This window comes from Dasypus novemcinctus, chromosome 7 (genome assembly GCF_030445035.2).
Source record: "Dasypus novemcinctus isolate mDasNov1 chromosome 7, mDasNov1.1.hap2, whole genome shotgun sequence".
Lineage (NCBI taxonomy): Eukaryota > Metazoa > Chordata > Mammalia > Cingulata > Dasypodidae > Dasypus > Dasypus novemcinctus.
The window spans coordinates 82,874,756-82,897,210 of record NC_080679.1 but is presented as its reverse complement, the minus strand read 5'-3'; the positions used below and the strand labels follow the sequence as shown (position 1 = coordinate 82,897,210).

At 36.3% G+C, this 22,455-nt stretch overlaps 1 protein-coding gene across 3 annotated transcripts in view; it reads right to left on the bottom strand.

The window, feature by feature from the left end:
- The window catches only part of TTC21B (tetratricopeptide repeat domain 21B), a 97,508-nt gene that overhangs the window by 21,392 nt on the left and 53,661 nt on the right, over positions 1-22,455 (bottom strand). For all 3 annotated transcript variants that reach the window (XM_071216334.1, XM_058300708.2, XM_071216333.1), the window contains 7 exons: positions 20,731-20,803; positions 19,965-20,075; positions 19,083-19,221; positions 12,698-12,804; positions 5,024-5,212; positions 3,570-3,680; positions 2,481-2,562 (listed from right to left, as the gene is read on the bottom strand). In XM_071216334.1, coding sequence (XP_071072435.1) covers positions 2,481-2,562; positions 3,570-3,680; positions 5,024-5,212; positions 12,698-12,804; positions 19,083-19,221; positions 19,965-20,075; positions 20,731-20,803 — 812 coding nt within the window. The remainder of the gene's footprint in view (positions 1-2,480; positions 2,563-3,569; positions 3,681-5,023; positions 5,213-12,697; positions 12,805-19,082; positions 19,222-19,964; positions 20,076-20,730; positions 20,804-22,455) is intronic.

The following is a 22,455-nucleotide window of genomic DNA, read 5'->3' as shown; positions in this document are numbered from 1 at the left end:
TAAAATTCAAACATACTTTTTATTAATAACATTAGTGAATATCAGAGAGTCCTTTGAGCTGCCCTTCTAGAAGTAAAGCTACCTGTGTCCACACTGCCTTAAAGAGGCAGGTCTGACTGCCTGTGGCATCATTCTGAGATGAAGGCATTAAGATTTAGAAAAACTGAAACATAGCTCTTGTGGTCCCCCTGCAACTTCAAAACCATTTTAGTGACACATAAGTGACAAACATTCATCTGAAGTTTGAATGAAAACCTCCTTCCTTCCCTCCTCTTTCCCCTTTCCTCTCCTTCTCTCCTTTTGTCTCCCATCCTTCTTCCCACCCAGTATTTACTGAGCATCAACTAGTCCAGATACTGCTCCAGGTCCTGGGCACACAGCAATAGATAAATGAAGTCCCTGACCACTTGATGCTTGAGTTCTATTAGAGTTTTGTTTAATAAGGGTTATACTACCTCTCCTCCCAAAGAAAACAAAACAAAACATTAACAACCCTAAAATACAGGGTAAAAGTGTGGAGAACAATGAGGAATTATTTTACATAGGAAGGTCAGGAAAGCAGTGGAGCAGAGACCTGAATAAAAGAAAGTATTCAGCATATGACCAGATGGGAGGAATATAGTCTAGGAAGAGAGAACAAAAAAATTAAAGCTCACAAGGCAGTAACCTGTTTGGGTTGTTGGCCACCTAATATGTTTTCCCTTTCTTCTTTACTATTACAAATTTAATTTTATTCTAGGTGGCATTGTGTTCAGTTAAAAGATATTTCCCATCCACATCTGCAGCCACAGAAGAGCTTCTAGGAAGGTTTTTTTTAATTAGAAAAAAAAAAGAAAAAGAAGTGCTTCACCTGGAAGGTATGCACTTTAGCTCACCTCTACTTTCACCTTCACCTTCAATCTCCTGGAATATAGATTCAGTGCCAGAGCTTCAGTGGTCATCTTGGACCATGAGGTGATATTGAGAGTAGAAGCTGGGCAATGATTATGGAGCAAAGTGAAAAAGGACTTCAGTGCAATCACTGTGTCATTCCCTGGATAGTCCACCTTTGGATTTCTTTCACATAAGAAAAAATAGAAGTCCTAATTTTCTAAGCCGCTAGGATTCTGGGGGGTCTCTGCTACTTTCAGTTGAAAAGATTTCTAAACTATTAGGAGGCAAGAAATGGAAACAGATATCTCTGAATTATGAAGGTGTTATAATAATCTAGATGAAAGATGATGGCTTAGGCTACAGTGGTAAGTAGCACTGGAGATGGCAAAAAGCAGTGGGATTCTGGGATTTGCTGATGAACTGGATGTGGTCTATGAGAAAAAGACAAGATAGACTTTGGGTCTGAATATGTGAGTGAATGGGACACACTTTACTGAGATGAAGAACAGAGGAGCAGATTTGGCAGGACACATTTTATTTTGGACATGTTCAGTTTGAGATCCCCTAGACATCTGACTAGAATGCAAGCAGGCAATGGTGTGTATGTCAGGACTGGAGGCCTACATTTGGGAGACATCAGCATATATGTGGGATATAAAGTCCTAGTCTTGGATGACATATAACTATTTATATACATAAATATATAAAAAGAAAAGAAGTGTGGAAACTGAGGCTTGGAGTGTTTCAATATTTACAGGTCATAAAGGGGAGACAGATCCAGCAAAGGAGACAGAAACACTGGCCAACTGGGGAGAAGAAAAACCAGTTGAGTCTGCATCACAGAAGCCAAGTGAAGAAAGTCTTTCATGATGGAGGGGTGGAAACTGTGTCAAATAATGATGACAGGTCACATAAGCAGAGGACTGAGAATTAAACGTTGGATTTGGCAATATGGAGGACACCAGTTATATTGCAGAAGCAGCTTCTCGGGAGTGCAGGGGTATAGCGCATATCTGAAGTAGAAATTTCTGTAAAGGAGAACAGAGGAATGAAGGAGTATCTAGAAAGGGATGGAGAATTAAGAGTTCGTTTTTCATTGACTGATTTTATTTAAAGCAGGGAAATATGCAGAGAATAACTGCAGGATTTAAGTCATTTTGCAGATATGGTATACAGTAGACACAGGGAGAAGCTGGTTGCAGATGAGTCCTTCAGAAGACAAAGACTAGAGAGGAGGTTGCTTATACTATCTCAGTAAAGTAAGAGGCAAGGTTTTTAGTGGAGAATAAGGAAAGAAGAAAGGGTGATGGAGGTTTAATGAGAGAGGAGAAAGTGTAAAAAGTAGCCTGAATGAGAGTTCCTAAGAGAAACCTAGGATTGCCAAGAAGCTCCTGAAAACCTGCCTGAGGTTTGTGGTCATAATTTAAGGTAAGACTAGTAAATAGCATGGCGTTTTCCTTAGGGCCATTTCAGCAGCTCAAGTGTAGATGTGGAATAAGCAGAGTGTTGGAGCCACCCAGGCTGAGGGCTTTTCCAAGGAGTATAATAACCAAAAAGAGGAGAAAGGCACTTGATTACATTAGAATAAATATAATCAGAACAGTTACCTGGTTTGCGTTCTAAAAGCTGTTGTAAATGAAACACTGCTTGTTCATAGTCCTGCTTTCTGAACATGAGATCAGCCATCATCTATAAAGGTAAAAGTTGGTTCTAAATATATTGCCATGTGTTCTTTAAAGCAAATTTTTATCAGGATTGAGCACTATGAACGTACATATGAAAAATGTGAGATGGGCAAAGTTTTATATCCAGGAACCACTGCAAGTTCAAGTACACCTTGGGAAGATTAACTCTAAGATCACTGTAATGGAAGATAAAGATATGAAACAGCACTGCTCATGAAACTGTATTTTTAGCAAAAAATAGGTTTCAAATGGTTATTTTAAAAATGAGAATTTGAAGTGAATTGCATACTGTGTTATTCTAGAAAAGATGCCTTACTGGACTTGACTGAAATGACAATGAGAAGATTAAAAAAAAAACCCGAAAAAACAACACTCTTAAGTCCTAAAAATTTCAAAGGAATTTAAAATAAGCAAGGCCTACTGGGACTTTCCTATTAACAGTGAGACTGCTTATAATTCTTTTTAGCTAGGATAATAACCTTTAATGCATCTCATAAAATGTCATGCATGTAGATGTTTAAAAAGCTAACAAATACGTCAACCCAAGTAAAAATGAGAATGAAAAGCTAGAACACAATTAATTAAAAACATGCTGTCTTAGAATGACCCATGAAAGTTTGTCTGTACCGCCTAGATTCCCACTGAAACTCTTAATATGGTCCAGCATGTCTGAGTAAGTACTTAAAAGTTACTCATTAGCAAATTACAGCTTTACCCCCATGAACTCCACCTGACCAAGCATCCCTTAAGGCATAAAGAAAAATCAATGAGACCCAAAAGGGCAAGTAAACGCTTGAGCTGAGTTTGTTTCATTCTTATAAATAAAATGCTAACGATTCTTGGTCTTTACTGGTAAAATGTGCTAATAAAGTTAGAAATGTTATTTTTTCCACAAGCCAACACGAGCCAGGCCTCTCTGTCTAGTCTGAGTTGTGCCATGTAACGTTTGAAATGTCCACGTGGACTATGAAAGAAAACTGCATACACAGCCCTGAAGTCTCTGGGACTCACCATGGCAGCAGCTTCGTTGTCCTGGTCATTCTGGAGAAGGAGCGTGCAGTGCCACAGGCAGGCTTCAGGATCATCCTGTGCCAGGTATAATCGTGCCAGCTCCAGCATTATCTGGAGAGTAAAAGGCAAGATTAGACAGAAACCATTTGGAATAAAAAGTGAATCAGGTACACGTCTGGAAACAGATTAAACTTTAGCTGACTAAAAGTTATTGAGCTAAAAATGTCAAGCAAAATAGGCAGGAAAAGTATATATACCCATCTCTATTTTCTCATATTGAAAAAAAAAAGATAAATAGGTGGTGACTAGCTAGAAAAGTGAAGAGATACAAGGCACTGCAAAGAAAACACTGGTCATAAAATCAGGAGACTGGATTCTAGTCCCAGCTTTATCACGGGGCTGAGTCATTGATACCTCTTTGTACTTTTGTTTCATTATAAAATAAAAGGCCTGAAGCAAATTTAAAACTAGGATTCCAACTTTTCTGGCCACCACTGGAAGAGGTACCTGTTTGTTGTGCTTGACTAAAGATTATCTTTGACCTATATCTAAAAGAGGTATATTAATTTTAAAATGCTTGATCAATTAAACTTGAAGTTCTAAGATATGGGTGTCTTTTATTCTGTTCCTTCAATATCACTTATTTAAGTATCTATCCACTTATTAGATTATTTTTAAAAATTCATCCGCTTTCAAGAAGATCTGAGAGAATAATGACATTTTGGTTCTTTGAGCCAGCATATAACATAGATCACACAAATGTTACATTAAAAAATATAAGAGGTTCCAGGAAGTGGCTGTGGCTCAATCAGTTGGACTCCTGTCTACCATATGGGAGGCCCTGGGTTCGCATCCTGGGACCTCCTTGTGAAGGCAGGCTGGCCTGCGCGCCATGGAGAGCTGCAGGCCTATGCGCTGCAGAGAGCTGCAGCAAGATGAACCAACAAAGGGAGACAAGCAAAAACACAGAAAGAACCCACAGCAAATGGACACAGAGAGCAGAAAGCAAGCAAGCTGTGGCGGGGGAGGGAGGGTTGGTGGAGAATAAATTTAAAAAAAAATTAATGGGTAATTAAAAAAAAAATAAGAGGTTCCCATATACCCCACTGCCCCTCCCCCCGCCCTGCCCCACTCCTCCCACATTAAAAACCTCTTTCATCAGTGTGGCACATTCATTTCATTTGATGAATACATTTTTTAACACTGCTACACAGCATGGACTATAGTTTACATTGTAGCTTACACTCTCTCCCAGTCCATTCAGTGGGTTATGGCAGGATATATCATGTCCTTCATGCAAGTATTTTAAGAAACAGTATTAATTGCTTTAATTTTTATTTTTGTTCAATTTCTTTTCAAATCTCCTTTATGATAAGCTGGTAAGAATTTTACTTTTGCAGAAATTAGATGACATCTGGCATAAAAGGTGCTTAAAATTTTATAAAGGTACTGACCTTATTATCTGTTTCACAATGAACAAGAGCTTCTTTATAAAACATAATTGCTTTTTCATAGTCTCGCTGAGTAACTGAATGTTTTGCAATCTCTGCACAAATTTCAGCTGCTAAGTGTTTCTGTGCAGGGACGGCATCTGGTTGTTCCATCTGAACACGTTTTAGTACTCGAGCTTGTAATTCTCGAGCCTAGAAAAAATAAGGATAAAAAGGAATAAGAAAAAAAAAGAAATTAAACAATCTCGATAACTCACACATAGTATAAATTTAATGATTTATTTAAGCATTATTGGCCCTTAATCTAATATAGCCTGATCCAAAGAGAATGTCTTCTTGAGATTTCAAACATGCATCTGTTTGCAAAGGAGCCAGTATCCACATATCTTCCCAACAAAAGTAGTATAAAATTACTGAGACTTTTTCCACTGTTAAAAGGACATGTACAGGAAGCTCATTAAATATGAAATACAACCATGAAATAAATAGCAGAAAATGTTTAGATGTTATAATGAAATGCATTAAAATAAAAAATGTTCATTAAGTTAATAAAATAAGTACATAAAAGTTACTAAATACAATATTAGTACATTTCAAGGAATAAGTGCATTCACAGACTACTGAAGGTATATGAATTAGCCTAATATTTCTAGGGTTCACATACTAACACTGTAAAACTAAGCAGGCTCTTAAACTTAGTTGTTCACTCTTAAGAAAGTATTAAGGAAATAACTTGGAAGAAATAAACGAAACAAACATATTGTCTAAGGTAAAGAAAAAACAATCTATATTATTTATAATTGTAAAAACAAATAAATAATAGCAACCAAACAAAAAACGTGGTAGCAACCCAAATGTCTAGTAACAGAAAATGGCTAATCAAGCTAATAGTGTATTTATATACAAATGTATGGTCCTATGCAGAGACACTGTATAAGGAGGTGGGGGCTTTCCTTAGGGTGAGAATGCAGAGCAGGGTGCTAATTTGGAAGAATATCAGTGTTTCCACCCACATATCTGGTTTCGGGAATCCAGAATCTCCCTTTAATAAGTGACACAGAACTCCTACGCTTTAGGTCTTCATAATAAAACTTAACTTTGAAGTAAAGATTTAACTTGAATACAGAGATTTTAAATGTTAAAATTTTTAAAGTTAAAATTTAACTTTGAATAGAGTTCACTCATGCATTCATTTAACAAACAGCAAATGCCTACCATGTACCATGTATTATACTACAATACAGGGCACCCTTCTGGGGATTGTTGCCAAAATGCTGGTTGGCAATGGCACTTTGAGGAAGATGGTCTAAAGCAGTGTTTTTAAAACCATATGTCATGATAATAGTTTGGGGTAGTGGTGGTCAGAATAAGTACTCAATTGGAAATGAAAGTGAAAGGACTAAAAAATATCAGTGTACATAGCATATGATAAAGGTAAATAATGTTTCATGAAGTTTTTTTTACATAAATGTGTGTGTACAAGTACAGCTATTTGTGTACATTTGTGCATTATGGGATATATATATAACAGCATGCATGGTAACAAACACATACATGCGTAGAGTTCACAGTCAAAAACTTCTGAAACAGTGGTCCTAAATAGGGTGATCAAATGTCTTGCTTTGGCCAAGACAATACTTGTATATATACCTGTTGTCTCAGTCTAATCATTAATACTGTCCACTTTCCCTCTTAAAAGTGTTCTGGTTTGGATGACAGATTATATGGTCACCCTAGGTAGGTCTAAAAGATATGTAATTCATTCTCTAAGTATTCTGTTTTATCCCGGTAAAAAGTAAATCTCTAGAAATAATCAGCTTAGTTCTCTAGAGAAACCTATTTATGAGTTAGATTTTCATGTGATGCTTTGTCATTTTCTTAAAGGTTAAAGACGGAAAATTTTGAGAAAAAGCATTTTGCATTTTCTATTAAGGACATTTTATAAAAGAAGGCTTAATTTCTGTTAAGAGTATATAAAATGATCACTGAAGAACACTTTCACATAGAATTCAGTTAGGAATAAAATTTCTTTGAAGAATGGCTATGACTCTCTTTATCCAATAAGAATTATATTAAAACATGGGTGTTTACCTTGGTTTCCAGAGAAACAGGGGCTAAATTTAATTATCCATTACAGTGACTATATTGGCCCTGATTTCCTTCCCCTTTCTATATTATTATATATACTTTTTTAAGTTTCCTCAAATCCTTGGATAGAATGAAGTATAGGTATAACAAACATTAAATTTTATAGACTTTTAAATTTCCCCTTTCTATATGAGTAGCTTTATTGTATGTATTTCTTATCAAAGACCACCTCAAAATAAAATATCCCAATTAAATCACAATATCACACTAATTTTTATGAATATGGAACTATACAGACATGTTAGAAAAACCTAGACAAATGAATGTTAACTAAAAGAAGCAAAAGTAAATATAACAAAAAAAAAGTAAATATAACTTGTATATATTGATTACAACTATGTAAAATTATGTTTGCACAATGGTAAGAATAAAAATGGATCAAAAGATCTTAAAGTTGTTGTTGTTTTATGGCATAAAGGTCTTTTTATTTCTGATTTATTTAGATTTTATTCTCACCAAAAAGATAGTGATTTTCCTATATTTATTCCTTCAATTAAAGAGTTACAAAAATCTATGATTTTATCTCAGATTTTTAACAAAAATTTTGAGCACCTCTTCTGGTGGACAGACTTTAAGATGGCTTCCATGATCCCCACCTCTTGGTGTTCACCTACTTGCATAATCTGCTCCTCTCCCCTTTGGTGTGCAGCAGGAACTGTGGATTGCTTATAAGCAACAGAAGATGGAAAACGTGATGGGACATTAACCCTGTGATTACTTTACAGTATAGTCTAAGACTGGGTCTCGCTAGGAGACTCGCTCTGGACTTTTTCTCCTTTGATGGCTTTGGATAACTAAAAGGCTATGTCAGCATGCCTACAAACCAAAGCAAGGAAATAAGGATCCTCTAGGAATTGAGGGTGACCTCCAGTCCCAGCAACCAAGAAGCTGGGGCCCTCAGTCTTACAGCCTCAAGAAAGCGAGGTCCGCTAATAACCTGTGTGAGTTTACAAGTGTTTTCTTTCTAAAATCTAAAATTTAAATCTAAAATCTAAAATCTAAAATCTCCATATTAGAACCCAGTCCTGGCTGACACCTTAATTACTACCTTGCAGTGGACCCAGCTAATCCCTCCCTAGACTTCGGACCCACAGAATTCATGGGATGATAAATGTGTGTATCGTCTTATATCACTAAATCTGTGGTCTTTTGTTACATAGCTTAAAAAATTAATATAATCTATTATAGGGCAAACATTTGCTGGGGTGACAAACACAGGCCTGGCAGAGAAGACAAATAATGAATAACTGTAGCAAATTATGATAGTTTTATGGCTGGGAAATACTGATTGCCATGGGAGTACACAGTAGGGGACCTAACCAACTCTCAGAAGTCAGGTAAGACTGAAGAATGAGTTATGGTTACCCTGGTACGTTGGGAGATAGAAAGGAGTGAGAGGATGGGATGGGGTGTGGGCATTAGGAATTACATGTAAAATTAAGAAGGTATGTGATACTACTGCTTGATCCAAGAAGCAGAGGAATTATATGGCTGGAAAGACACAGAGAATTTACAACAGGCAAGCCTGTGCAAAGTAGAGCTAGTACAACATGTACATTACAATAGAGGGACAGGATGAAGTTTGCCATTTAGAAAGATCACCATAGTACTGTTGTGAAGTATCGGCTGGAGTGGAATAAGATTGGAGGAGGGTGGGGATCAGTTAGAAGGCTAATATAACAGTCTGGGCAAAAAACGATGGATAGAGCTAAAAGACGGAAGAGAGGATGAAGAAATGTAGTTATTTCAGAAGTCTGAAATTTTTAGAAAAGTAGAATTGGTAAGACTTGGGGCTTTCCTAATCTACCAGTCTTGCCACTTTCTAAAATGTTTAGCAACTATGCAAAACACTATAATGGCACTCCTAAATTACGTAATAATGTGGGTATTTAAACTCAGTAAATGATTGATGAACAAGAGAATTAAAAATGTCGAAAACTTTGATTCCACTTATAAGTTTCTGTTTGAACTGTACCTTAAGATTTGTGTTTTTAGAGATCACAAAACATAGAACATTAGAGCTGGTAAGAATCTTATCGCTCTTGACATATTATCAAAGACGGGTAATCCTTGTGCAATAACATATACACTTGAAAGTTATAAGATTTTAGTCATAGTATGTTGGTTGCTCTTTGGTTTTAGTGCTGTTTGATATATCTGCTCATGAGTATACCCCTTGGGCTTCTGCAACCAAGGTTGCTGGGACTAATGATACCCATAAAGTGGTGAAAATAAGCCAAATTCACCTCCAAAAGTTTAAAAAGTCTAAGTTTATCAAGACTGCACTTCCCTTGTAGCTATTCATCATGTAGGATTAGATGCAATTCTCCATTATGTGATTCAGAAAGCAGGGATAAAACACACCAATGGGTTACTAAATATTGGTCCACTTTCTCAAAGTTGAGGATTACATTTTAATGAAATTGTAGGGTGTTACAGATGTCAAATAACCGAAGCCAATTCATTCACAACTAGAAGACAAACATTTTTTGGACATTGCCACTGAAAGGCAAAATCATTCTATATTAACCATTATTAGTAAAAATTCAAAATCAAACATTTAATAAATTATTTGTAGAATAGAGAATTCTGGGTAGCATGAAAATCAGTTCAAAAAGTAAATAGTGTGGTATCATGGAAAGCATACAGGGTTAGTGGTGAAGTGCTTTTTGTCAGCTAGTGGAAGGTACATGTGACAGTTTGAAGTTTTGTGAATCCCAGAAAAGATCATGTTCTTTGAATAATCCATTCTTGTGGGTATGCATTTGGTTGCATTAGATTCAGCTAAGGGACCTTTTGATTAGATCACTTGATTGGATTGTTTTAGGACCTTCAATTGGACAACATCGGTGAGGCATGACCCAGGTTGGGTTTCTGCCCTCTTGCTGGAGAGGCTTATATAAGCAGAGAACTGAAAGTAGAAACACACACACAGAGAAAGACTGCTGCTGTTTTCATCTTGCCATGTGAAAGAGAACTCTAGGATCAGCTAAGCTGGGAGAGAGGCAGAAGGAAACCCCAAAAGCCTGAGAGAAAGATCTAAGGCAGGAATCAGCGAAGCACAGTGTACAGAAGAAGGGCCTCCCATCCCCCCAGAGGCCAGGCTCACAGAGTAGCTACAGCTGAAGAGACAAGCCCTGCCATGTGCTTCACTGCCCACAGCTGAGCTAGGAGAGAAGGCAGAACAGCCAAAGCTGAAGAGAGGAAGCCAGAAAGAGACGAGTCATATGTCTGATTGCCTATAGCAGAGCTAGAGGAGAAGGTGAGCCTGGAGGGGAAGGCAAGGACCTTCTCCCAGATTGGCTACCAGTTTGCCTCACCATGTTACAGGTGTCCATGAGAAAACATCTCTGATGATGCCTTGATTTGGACATTTTTGCAGCTTCAGAACTGTGAGCTTTTACCCTAATAAATCCCCATTATAAAAGCCAACACATTTCTGATATTTTGCATCAGCAGTCTTAGCAAACTAAAATAGTACAATAAGCTCTTCAACTAACTAGCTGTGAGATTGTAGGTACATACTCTTCATGGGTTGCTTCATTTAGAAAGATGAGGACAGTAATACATGCCCTTACCACAGAGACCTATTGTTTCTAACATATTACAGGGACTCGCATACAGAGAATGAATAAGAATGATAAAAAAAACAAACAAACAACAGAAGTCTTTTCAGAAATATAAAGTATTTAAAAGGTAAACAAATGTCATTTTACTTTTACATCTGGAAACTAGACAACTGCAAAGCAAATTAGATCCTACTGGGGGACATCAATGTGCTTCCAAGGAACTCGGGAAGTAAGATTGTCATCCAAGTTACGCAATGAACACACAAAATGAACTGAAACAGAGATAGGGAAAAGTACTTTAATGAGATGGCATACCTACTAGTCCTATAAGCTCTGAAAATATGGCAGGATTAACATCTCAAGAAGAAATGATCTATTCATAAGGAGAACTGGTGGTAATAGTTTTCTGGAAGTATAGAAATGTAGAAATGGAAAGATATTAAAGACTATAAGCATCAATGCAAGAAATGTCTAGGGGTGAAGTATATCCTATTGTTTCTTTGGAATGATGTAATAGGAAGAAAGGTATCTGAGTCATATAAATGCTATTATTCTTGACGCCATGTTTACACAGTAACCTTTTAAAACATTTGATTTCACATGTAGTAAGCTTTTAGAGAGAGAATGTGCATCAGGACAATGAGAATTCGATGTTTCAGTGGTTATTTTTCTCACTGTTACATTATAAATCACTATGGTTTCTGCAGAGCTTTGCTATGATGAATTCAATCAACTGTGTCAATGACCAAATCAAGGTTTTGAGGATCCACAGATAAGAAGTCAAGTAACCACAGTTAGTGTCACATCATGGTGACCTGAGTAAAAGCTAGCATTCCCCAGGTGATATTAGTTTTTTTGAGTTGTTTTGTTTTTGTTTTTTCTTTTAGGAGGTACTGGGAATCGAATCCTCATACATGGGAAGCAGGCACTCAGCCATTTGAGTTACAATTGTTCCCTGTTTTCCTGGTTTGTTCTTACACAGCCAAAGAAAATGTATGCCAGCAACAATCTTTTTTTCCCCAAAAATATCTACCCATGACACTTTTACAGAACTTGCAGGCATTCAAAATACAGTAAGATATGATGAATAAATCTGTTAATAAATTGGGCAATTTAATGGCAAGAACAAATCTGAAAAATACAATTATCCAAACTGACATAAGAAATTTTAAAATGCTCAGTGAAATTTATTAAAGATGTTAAATCCATTAATAAAAACCTTCCGCCTAAGAACCCATGAGGACATAATAGTTTTAATAGTGAATTGGACAAAACATTAAAGAAATAGCATCAGTCTTACAGCACAATCTGCCTCATGAACACAGATGTACAAATCCTGAACAAAATATTAGTGAATCTAATTTAACAATACCTTTTTTAAAAAGCCACAATCAACTGACATTTATTCTAGGAATATAAGGGTGGTTTAATGTTTGAAAATTAAATTTACTACAAAAGGAGAAAATCACATGAACATCTAATAAATTCAGAAATCACATTCAATAAAATTTAAGTCATTTATGAAAAAAATTATTTGCAAACTAGGAATTGAAAAATCATGACCAAACATCAATCACTTACGAATAAATCTAGTGAAATGTATGCAAGACTTCTATTTTGAAGCCACAAAATCTTAAGAGAAATAAGAAAAGATCTCAATAAATGGAGGAAGAAAGATATGAGATCAAATTTGGACTATGTCTTTAATCATGTGACCTCATACAAATTACTAACCCAAGTTTCTGCTTCTGCAGAATAGGATTAAAACTTGCTTCATGTCTACAATAATTAGCAATAAGATATTTAAACTGTATAATCCATAGGCATCTCATTATCATTTCTATTTGGCATGTTTTCTGTGACTGTTGAGACAAAGAGACACTTTTCCTCTTACATGAGGCATATTCTCTTCTTGCCCATCTCCCACTCCACAAGCATGTTCACAAACAAGTGCATTTACCTTTTGTAATGACGTAACTGCATCACCAGGTCTTTCCATTTTACTATAAACTTTTGCTAGGAGAACTTGAGAACGTCCATCTTCCATGAGAGCTGACAGTTCATTTACTATGAAAGAATGGTGTATACATTGAAAATAAATGCTCATTTTAAATAAATGTTTACATTTGTCTATAATTTTAAACTGTTCATTTGAGAAAAGGATTTTGAAAAATAGTTAATAAAGTTGAAATTTTTCAGTTAACTGAATAATGGCCAAATGAAGAAACATGGGTCTCCAGTAAGAGTAACAACATAGTAAATACAAATGCCAGTACCACTGTATCTTTGGTTTGTAACTCCATTTGTTACTTCCTACTGGATCTAAAAGGCAAATTATCAGTGGTGTTGAACTCATAATGTATAAACATGTAAGTGTGATAAGAACTACTAAACGTGAGCAGAGGAAGATATATAGGACCATAGTTTGTACATACTACTGAAGTTAAGTTGGTATCAAAGCACACAAGATTGCTACAGGTTTAGGATATTAAGTTTAAGCCCCATGGTAACCATAAATAAAATATTGGAGAATATGCAAGCTCACAGAGACAGAAATTAGGGTACAGGTTGCCAGAGGTGAGGAATGGGGAGAATGGGAAGTTAATGCAAAATAAGTATAGAGTTTCTCTCTGGGGAAAAGGGAGACTTTAAAAATGGAAGGTGGTGAGGGTACTGTAACACTGTGAATGCGATTAATCCCACTGAATGGGGGTAAGCTTGGAAGTGGCTAAGATGAGAAAGGCTATGTTAAATAAATGTTCCCACAATTTAAAACAAAGAATAAAGAGATGGTGGCAATTAAATTCAATACATGATCCTAGACAGGATCTAATCGGGAAGTAGAAGAGGCCCAGAAGGACATTATTGAGACATATGAAAAAACTGGAATAGACTAAGCTTTCTATCAATGCTAAATTTACTGGATAACTGCACTTAAGGTGGTTATATAAATGAGTATCTCAGGCCTTAGGAAAGGAACACAGCTGTCTTAAGTGTTGATGGAGCATGATGTATACAACCTATACTCAAGAATTCAGCAAATGACTGACAGGTAGATAGAGACGGATTGATAGATGGATAGAAAGAACGACAGGACAAATGTGGCAATGTTAAAATTTGTAATTATGCATATCTGTATGTGTGAGTAGGGATGTGTTGGAATTCTCTGTATGGGGTTTGTATTATTTTTGCTATTCTCCCATAAATTTGAAAGTATTTCAAAAAAAAATTTTTTTTTAATAAGATTTACGATAAAAATTGGCTGGAAGAAAAATGAACAAACTGGATAAAATTAGAGGTTTTCCTTAGGCACATATTAAGAGATAACAATATAACAACACAAATAAGAATTTCAATTTGCATTCTGAAATGTATAAAGATTTGCATTTACTGAAGGTGTTTAAGGACAAGATAGACCAGTTGGAAATGCAATTAAGAAGATAACTGCTATTTTTAAAATAATAGATACTGAGAAGCAATATAGTGCAGCCATTAAGAGCAATTAATTTGATGCCAACCAGTCAGGTTTCAAAACTAGGCTTCAGCACTTAGTAGCAATTTAATCCTCATCAAGGTCCTTAACTTCTCTCTGCCTGTCTTTCATTGGTAAAATAGGGGGAACAACAGTGCCCATCTCATAAGGGTGTTGCAAGATTTTAAAAAGTTAATAAGGTAACGTGTGAAGAACTTAAAGTCTGCTACATGGTAAATGCTATTTAAGTATTGATCTAGGAGCAATAAAAGAACACTAGATAATTAACAAAGATAACTTTCTTCCACCATTTATTCAATGTGTAGTTTACACCACACTATTTAAAGTGGTGAATATACATTATTTCCTTAAAATCACAGTCTGAGAGGCCAGTTTTGTTATTGATAGTTTACAGATAAGAAAAGTTGTAAAGTACGAAGAAGGAGGCTGTAAGAGAGTGGGGGAAAGGAGAGTATAAGGAAAGGTCAGAGAAGCAAGAGTGCAGGGCCATGTAAGCCAGGGTTAAGGATTTTGGTTGAACTCTGAAGGCAACAGGGCACTGCAGTAAGCTTGGGCTAAGTGGCCTCACGACCTAACTTAGTTTTTTTTTTAAGGCTCAATATTGCTGCTTTGTTGAGAAGGGCTGTGGCAGGGGTGTGGAGGGTGAAGATGGGAGTAGGGAGATGGGAAAGGAGGCTACTGCTCTAACCAGTTAAGACAGGAGCTTAACTGGTTAACTGGGGGTTAGCTTTGTAACTGACAGTTAAGAATTAACTAATGACTATGATTATGGAATCATTACATAGATGCCTTTTTACTTCCTATTATATCGTAGAAAAGCCAAAAGTACATACCTGAAATTACTGAAACTTGCTACACTGGAACCCAGGTACCTTGATCTCTGATGACTGTAAAACTATATATTCTTTATCTTGTGACTATAAAAACCTTGTGACAGGCCCCACTTGTACCTTCCTCACCCAATCTTAAAGTTGTAAAAGACTTTACAACTTTGAAGTCTTATGATCACAAGACAGTCCCGAAGGTTTATTAATGAAGGAAATGGAATCAGCCCAGAACTAACCCACCCAATTCCTAAACCATCTTACTAGAGGACCTTAGATCTAACCAAAATGGCCCCACTTGACACAGTAGCTTCATGTACTCAACCTGTGCATGCTCAATAATGAGATAATCTCTAACTGCATCATCTGGGGACACTATATCATTAGCATAAAGATGCCTGTCTCTGTCTTTCAATACTATAAAACTATCAGAATGACTGCAGTTCAGGGAGACAGATTTTTAGGTCAATAGGTCATGTGATCTCCTGCTTCATGCTTAGCAATAAACTGTCCTTTTGAAACACCAGTGTCTCAGGAATTGGTCATTCCAGCACGTTGTGCAGAGGAACCCCCACTTTTGCTCAGTAACGGCTTGGATGAGGGTGATAGTAAAAGAAAAGGTAAGAGGTGGTAGGATTCTGAATATACTCTGAAAGTGGGCAAGAGTGAGGGAGGATTTTGGCTCTTAGCAACTAAAAGAAAGATGAAATCATTATTGAGATGAAGAAGGCTACATGTGGAAAAGATTTGGGAAAGAAGACTAGGAATTCAGTTTTAGATATGTTAAGTGTAAGATGTTTATTTGAGGTCAGGTGCTATTTATCAGCTATCAACCTGGATACATCAAGAAAACAGGTCTCAGACTGCTAATTTAAAAATGGGAATATCTGTATTTGCCCCAAAGGTTAATGTCTTAACAAAATGATATATAATGAATATATATATGAAGGAATCTAAGTACATCATTGGATGTGCTCTGCAAATATTATAGTAAATGAATTAAGTCCAATGTAATGAATTATGTCCAATTCCCCCTCTGTATACTCCATGAAATGCATATCCACATTTCAGGCTTCTGTAATGTTTCAAAGCAAGGTCTTATAGAAATTATGCATATATTTTTATGGAATTAATCACACATACATTAAATGCATTCATAATTAGGAGAATTTAAGCAGCAATCATATGAGCTCTTAAATTTGCAACTACCAAATTCATCAAAGCTAAATTAAGAGACCATTTTAGAAATATTAAAAATCTAAGAGCAGGCATGCCCCAACATGTATCAAACATATTTTAAAGTTACAGTAAACATTGTATTGCCAAAAGAAAAGAAAAATAACTCAGTGGAACAAAACAAAGATTCCCCAAATCAGAAGCACATGTCTGGAGCAGTTTATTATATGATAAAGTCAGCATTTCAACAAATAGCACTGGAATAAAACTGGCTATCCATTTGAGAAGCAATATGATTAAAAATGCACGTGGGGGGAAACGGACTTTGGCCCAGTGGTTAGGGCGTCCGTCTACCACATGGGAGGTCCGCGGTTCAAGCCCCGGGCCTCCTTGACCCGTGTGGAGCTGGCCCATGCGCAGTGCTGATGCGCGCAAGGAGTGCCGTGCCACACAGGGGTGTCCCCCGCGTAGGGGAGCCCCACGTGCAAGGAGTGCACCCATAAGGAGAGCCGCTGAGCGCGAAGGAGGGAGCAGCCTGCCGAGGAATGGCGCCGCCCACACTTCCTGTGCCGCTGACGACAACAGAAGCGGACAAAGAAATAAGACGCAGCAAAAAGACACAGAAAACAGACAACTGGGGGAGGGGAGGGGAATTAAATAAAATAAAAATAAATCTTTTAAAAAAAAAATGCACGTGGGGAAGTGGATGTGGCTCAGGCAATTGGGCTCCTGTCTATCACACGGGAAGTCCCTGGTTTGGATCCTGGTACCTTCTAAAGTGGGCTGGGTGTGACAGGCAGGTGCAGCAAGCTGACACAACAAGAGACATTAGAAGAAGGAACATAATGACAGACACAACAAAGCTGGGAGCAGAGGTTCCCGGTGCCTCCTAAAGAGGACAGCAAGCTGATGTGATGGGTAGGTGTGGCAAGCTGACAGGACAAGATGATGTAAGCAGAGACATGGAGAGGAAAAGCAATGAGAGATACAATAAAGCAGGGAACAGAGGTGGCTCAAGCAATTAGGCACCTCCCTCCCACATCAGAGGGTTCCAGGTTTGGCTTCTGGTGCATCCTAAAAAGAAGCAAGGAAGATGAATAGACACAGCAAGTGCAAACAAGAGGGATGGGGAGAAATAAATAAAATAAATTTTTAAAAATGTACTAAAGTACTCAATATAAAAAATCAAGCTACAGAAATACCAGAAAAATGGGAATATGTTGATATTATAGTAAATGTTTTCTGAGCATAACAAGAAATTCAGAAGCTAAAAGGAAAAAAATTAGCAGGTATGACTCTATGATCATTAAATATTCTATTTAACCAAAGGATAGCCTGGGAGAAAACATCTGTAAAATCAGTAGCAGATAAAGGATTACAGACAGACTGAATGAACAACTCCGAAAAGAAAAGAGGATCTATAAACAAAAAATGATGCCTAACCTTAATTGTCAAAGAGATGTATATTAAAATAACAAGGAGATATCAAATTTCCTTTTCCCTATGATTACTACTACTTAATATTAGGATATTTCTAGCTAAGGAAGAACAACTGGGCAAGATTTCATTCCAACAAGTACACAGAGATATAAAAACAAGGGTGTTTATCTCAGTATTGTTTCCAATTTTCCCCAATCTAAAAGTCCACCAATAGGGGATTCATCAAATAAATTATATCAACATACAGTGATAGTCTACATATGCTAAAAAGAATAAAGAAGAGCTTTATTTGCCAGCATGAAGTGAATTTATTAAATGAAAAATACATATTGCAGAACTATATACAGTTCTATATATAGGGTTATATATATTTTGGTAGAAAAAATTGTGCACCTGAGGGAAATACAGATGGCATATGGAGACTGATGGGGATGATACATAAACTGTCAAATATGATTTTCTCTGGAGTGGCAGAGTTCACAAAACTTTCATTCACTTCTATCATCTTTAAATTCTGGCAAGGAGCAAGTAATAGACTTTATTAAAAAATAAAGGATCTTTTAAAAGTAAATTTGCACAAAATTATAAGAAGGCAATTTTGTAATATCCAATTAAATTTTAATTGTACATACCCTTTTATTGAGCATCTTTTAAGAAATAAACGCAAGTGTACACCAAAGAATAAAATACAAGAATATTCATTATAGCATGGTTTATAGTATCAAAATAATGGAAACAAACCAAATGTATAACAGTTGGGGGGAAGTTCTATAACTTAGGTAGTTATGGGGTATTTTGATGCATTTAGATAGAAATCTTTCATCAAACTACATCTGGGACATATTGTATGTGGAAAATGTAGAATAGGAAGAATAGTCCAATTTTAAAAAGGAAAAGTATGCATATTACATTTACTACATTGACATACACACACATACAGAGCATAACAATAAAACACAAAAATGATAACCTCTAGGGGAGTAGTCTGAGAACAGGGCAGGTGGAATTCACATGAGAACAGGAGACTCACACATTACATTTTTTTGTAGTGTTGAATTTTTAGAAAGGACTATGTATTAAAAAAATGCAAAGATTATAAAAATGTTTACAAATTTAAAAATCAGGGGTAGTTTCACTATAAAGGAAATTTCCTTTATATCAGTTTGGAAAGTAAAGTATCTTTCTATAACACAATTTCATGAATCTATTAGATTCTAAAATACCATAATTTGGTAGAGTGGCATTCTGATAAGTAAAACAAGAATTATGTTTATGAGTATTTCTCAATCCCTCATGCATGATATGGACATAAAAAATACTTAGAACACAAATATATACTTATATAATATAAAGATAAGACAGATCATAAATATCAGGCATACTTTTTTCCCAAATCAGAAAGATTTTCATACCAGGTTCATGAGCTAAAGCATGTTGAAGAACTTTTTCTGCTTTGTCATACCATTTCAATTTTAGTAAAAGCTCAGCCAGGTCATAGCAAAGGCAATTCTGTTGTCCACTTTTCAGAGCAGCTTCATAATAAGTGATTGCCTAAAGAAAACCCATTCAAATTAAGGAAAAAAAGGCAAAGAAAATGGTATTCAAGTAAAGGTATTTTACCATTACAGACTTAAAGCACATACATAATTGGAAATAACTCAGGACATTCTTAGGCATGTCCTAAGAATATAACTGCACTATAGTGAAGTATCCCATTTTTCTTGGAGAATCAAACATCACACCAGACAACGAACATTTCTTATGATAAATATTTAAAGAGTAGAGCTTGGTGAATCAAGTTTACAGATTTTATTCAAGGCCAATGAGCCTTCCTGAATACAAATATTTTGCTAACTGTTGTACATATATTCAGTAATTATCAGGAATAGGGCAAGTTTTAACAGTTAAAGGAAAATCCATTATCTTTACTAGAAAAATACAATTGGAAGCAAACAGCTACCCAAACTTGATTCAACATAAAGGACATTTATCATGCTTTGTCATGTAATTAAAGAGATAAAAAAATAGCAACTTGATTGTAAGTGCTTTAGTGCCAAGGGTTTTAGGTGCAAGATAAAGCCTGAAGTAAATTCTAGGACCAAATAGTCTTTGAAAAATGCAGCAATGAAGAATCAAAGACCCTGGAAAAGCCTTTAACACAAATTCAATGTGAATATAAATTTGGAGTTTAGACAACTATCAATGACACAAATGGTGCTTGATGAAGATTTCTCATAGAGCAGGGTATGATAAATTTGATCCAAGAGATATATTTTAAATAACAAAATACTTACCTTTGAATAGTTGTGAGTTTTGACAAGAGCTTTCCCAATTTTGCTTGCTAAAGTTCCATCTTTTGGGTTCTGATTTAATGCTTGCTCATATGCTACTATCGCTTCTTCAGGCTGATATTGGCAGACACAAAGATAAACAATAAATAAATACCTTAACTGGATTTGATTAAATGGCAACATTTCTATGATTAAGAGCTACATTTGGAATACATAATAAGACTGAGTAAATATATATTTGAGTCTAGAACTTTTAATGATTTCGGAGATGACAACTAGGGTAACTGTAACTCAGTATAATCCTCATCCATGAAAACTATGCCTTAAACCTCGTAAATGATAACAGGAGACATTTCTTGACTTTCAATTTCTAGTAGTCATTATAAAAGCCATTAGTGTCTGAGGATTGCTTTCTTCTGACGAAAACACCCTATTAGTCTGTAGCTCTCTTAGTCCTCCTTTTTTTCCTCCTCCCTAATCCAAACCCTAAACCTAACCCTCTTAGTTCTTCTGTTTAAAGGAGACTCCTAACATGCTTTGGTATTTGGTATGATCTCTATTTTGGATAATGATAAGGTTGAATTACTGGATCTCAATTTGAAAAAGAAAATGAATCTTTTATTGCAATGGCTGCCTACCTTTTATTGTAATGACTTGATTCTCAAATATTAAATAAGCAGTATAAAAACAAATTCTTAATAGAATGTTAAATCATTAAATGAGGAGTTGTTTTAAAAAATTAAAAGTTTAGTTGCATTAGCAAATTTACCTCTTGAATATTCATGTATGCATCACCAAGGAGAAGAAAAGAACGAGGGTTGGGCATTCTTTCAGCAATTTCTCTGGAAATAGACCAACTTTATTTAGTAAACTGAATACAAATATCTTCTAAACTAATAAAAATAAAAGGCAAGTTCTTTTATTTCAATTAATCAATACCCTTCAGAGTATCTTGTTCGTAATCTATCAGTGTAATATTACAAAAAATTTCACCCATACCTATACCCATAGGTTGTTTAGGCAATTTTTTTTCATGAAATCTTTCCATTTTCTGAAAGTAATAGAGCACATGTAGATGAAAAACATATAAAATCCAATCATCCAGAAATACAAGTTTTGCTATCTTTAATTTTGAAATTGGGGTTACCAAAAAATGTTAGGAGGGATAAACATACCCTTCTATGCATCTAGAGCTCTGATAGTCAAGGCCTGGATCATTCCCCAAAATGAATTACCATAAAAAATAAAAAATCTTTTACTTCAACATTTATCGCTTCTTTTTTATCTGCAAATTTAGCCTTCTAAAGCTGTTCCTCAATTCAACAATACAAAGTTACTCAAATAATACAGTGCTAAGTCTTTAACATTCAGTATCTCATTTAATTGGACCAAAAACAATGAGAAAGATAATTATTCCAATTTTACAGCTAAGGTGAAGAGTTAAAATCTATAGCTAAAGTGTCAGATCGGCCTGAAAAACAAAACAACACAAAACAAAACAAAAAATGCATGCCTTTAACTATTATCCAAATAGCATCCAAAACAAATCAACCCTACTATCCTATTGTTAGAAGAGAGTTAGTGGTGATTTTTTGGAAATATGACAAAAAATATGTTGTAGAAACTATATAGGTTTATCTATCTATACATGGGATGCTACTTAGTTGCAATGAATCACTCAGCACCTACAGAGAACACAAGCAATTTTCAGATCTTTGATATTTATATAATATACATGAACCAAGAGTGAACTAACTCATCAACATTTTATTATGTTCCAGACAAAAATGTTAATTTTCTCTTAAATGGAGTGTGTGTTCGCATGTTCATCCTTTTGTTTGGGGAGAAGACTAAGAGCAACACATGTACGTGTGCAGGTGTGTGTGAGTATGTGTGGGAGGAGGGGCACCCGGCTTGCCTCAGTGGCAAACAGTGCGGCAAGAGGTGACACCGCCTCTGCCCACTGGTCCTAGACAAGGTGACCACGCCTGACTAGGCCTTTGCTGCTAACGGCTAGCCGGCACCGCCCTCCCCCTTCCTATCTCCCGCCTAGCCCAGCTCTCACTTCCCCTCCCCCCTCCCTTAAACCTAATCTCTTAGTACGCTGTTTGCCCAGCAACAGCTTACAACCACCTATCAGCTTAGTAACAGTGTCAGCCTATCAAGAGTTAGCACATACTCTACTGGCCAATCACTAGCCCAATGCCAGAACATTGCCTTATATGGAAACAGCATTTGCCCTAGCCAATCAGAACCCGCCACACCACTCCCCAATCCTATAAATCTGCATCCCCTCCCGCAATAAACCAGACTTGTGCCATCAGCCTGTCTCCACGACTCCTTCCTGGGTCCTGCGCCCTCTACGCCTTCGGAGCCCCCGAGGGAAGCCTCAGTGGCCGTACGAGGCTTTCTTCCCCACGCCAGGGACCCCTCTCGTCCCACAACGGGACCCCACTCGTCCCGCAACAGGGACCCCGCTCGTCCCATAACAGGG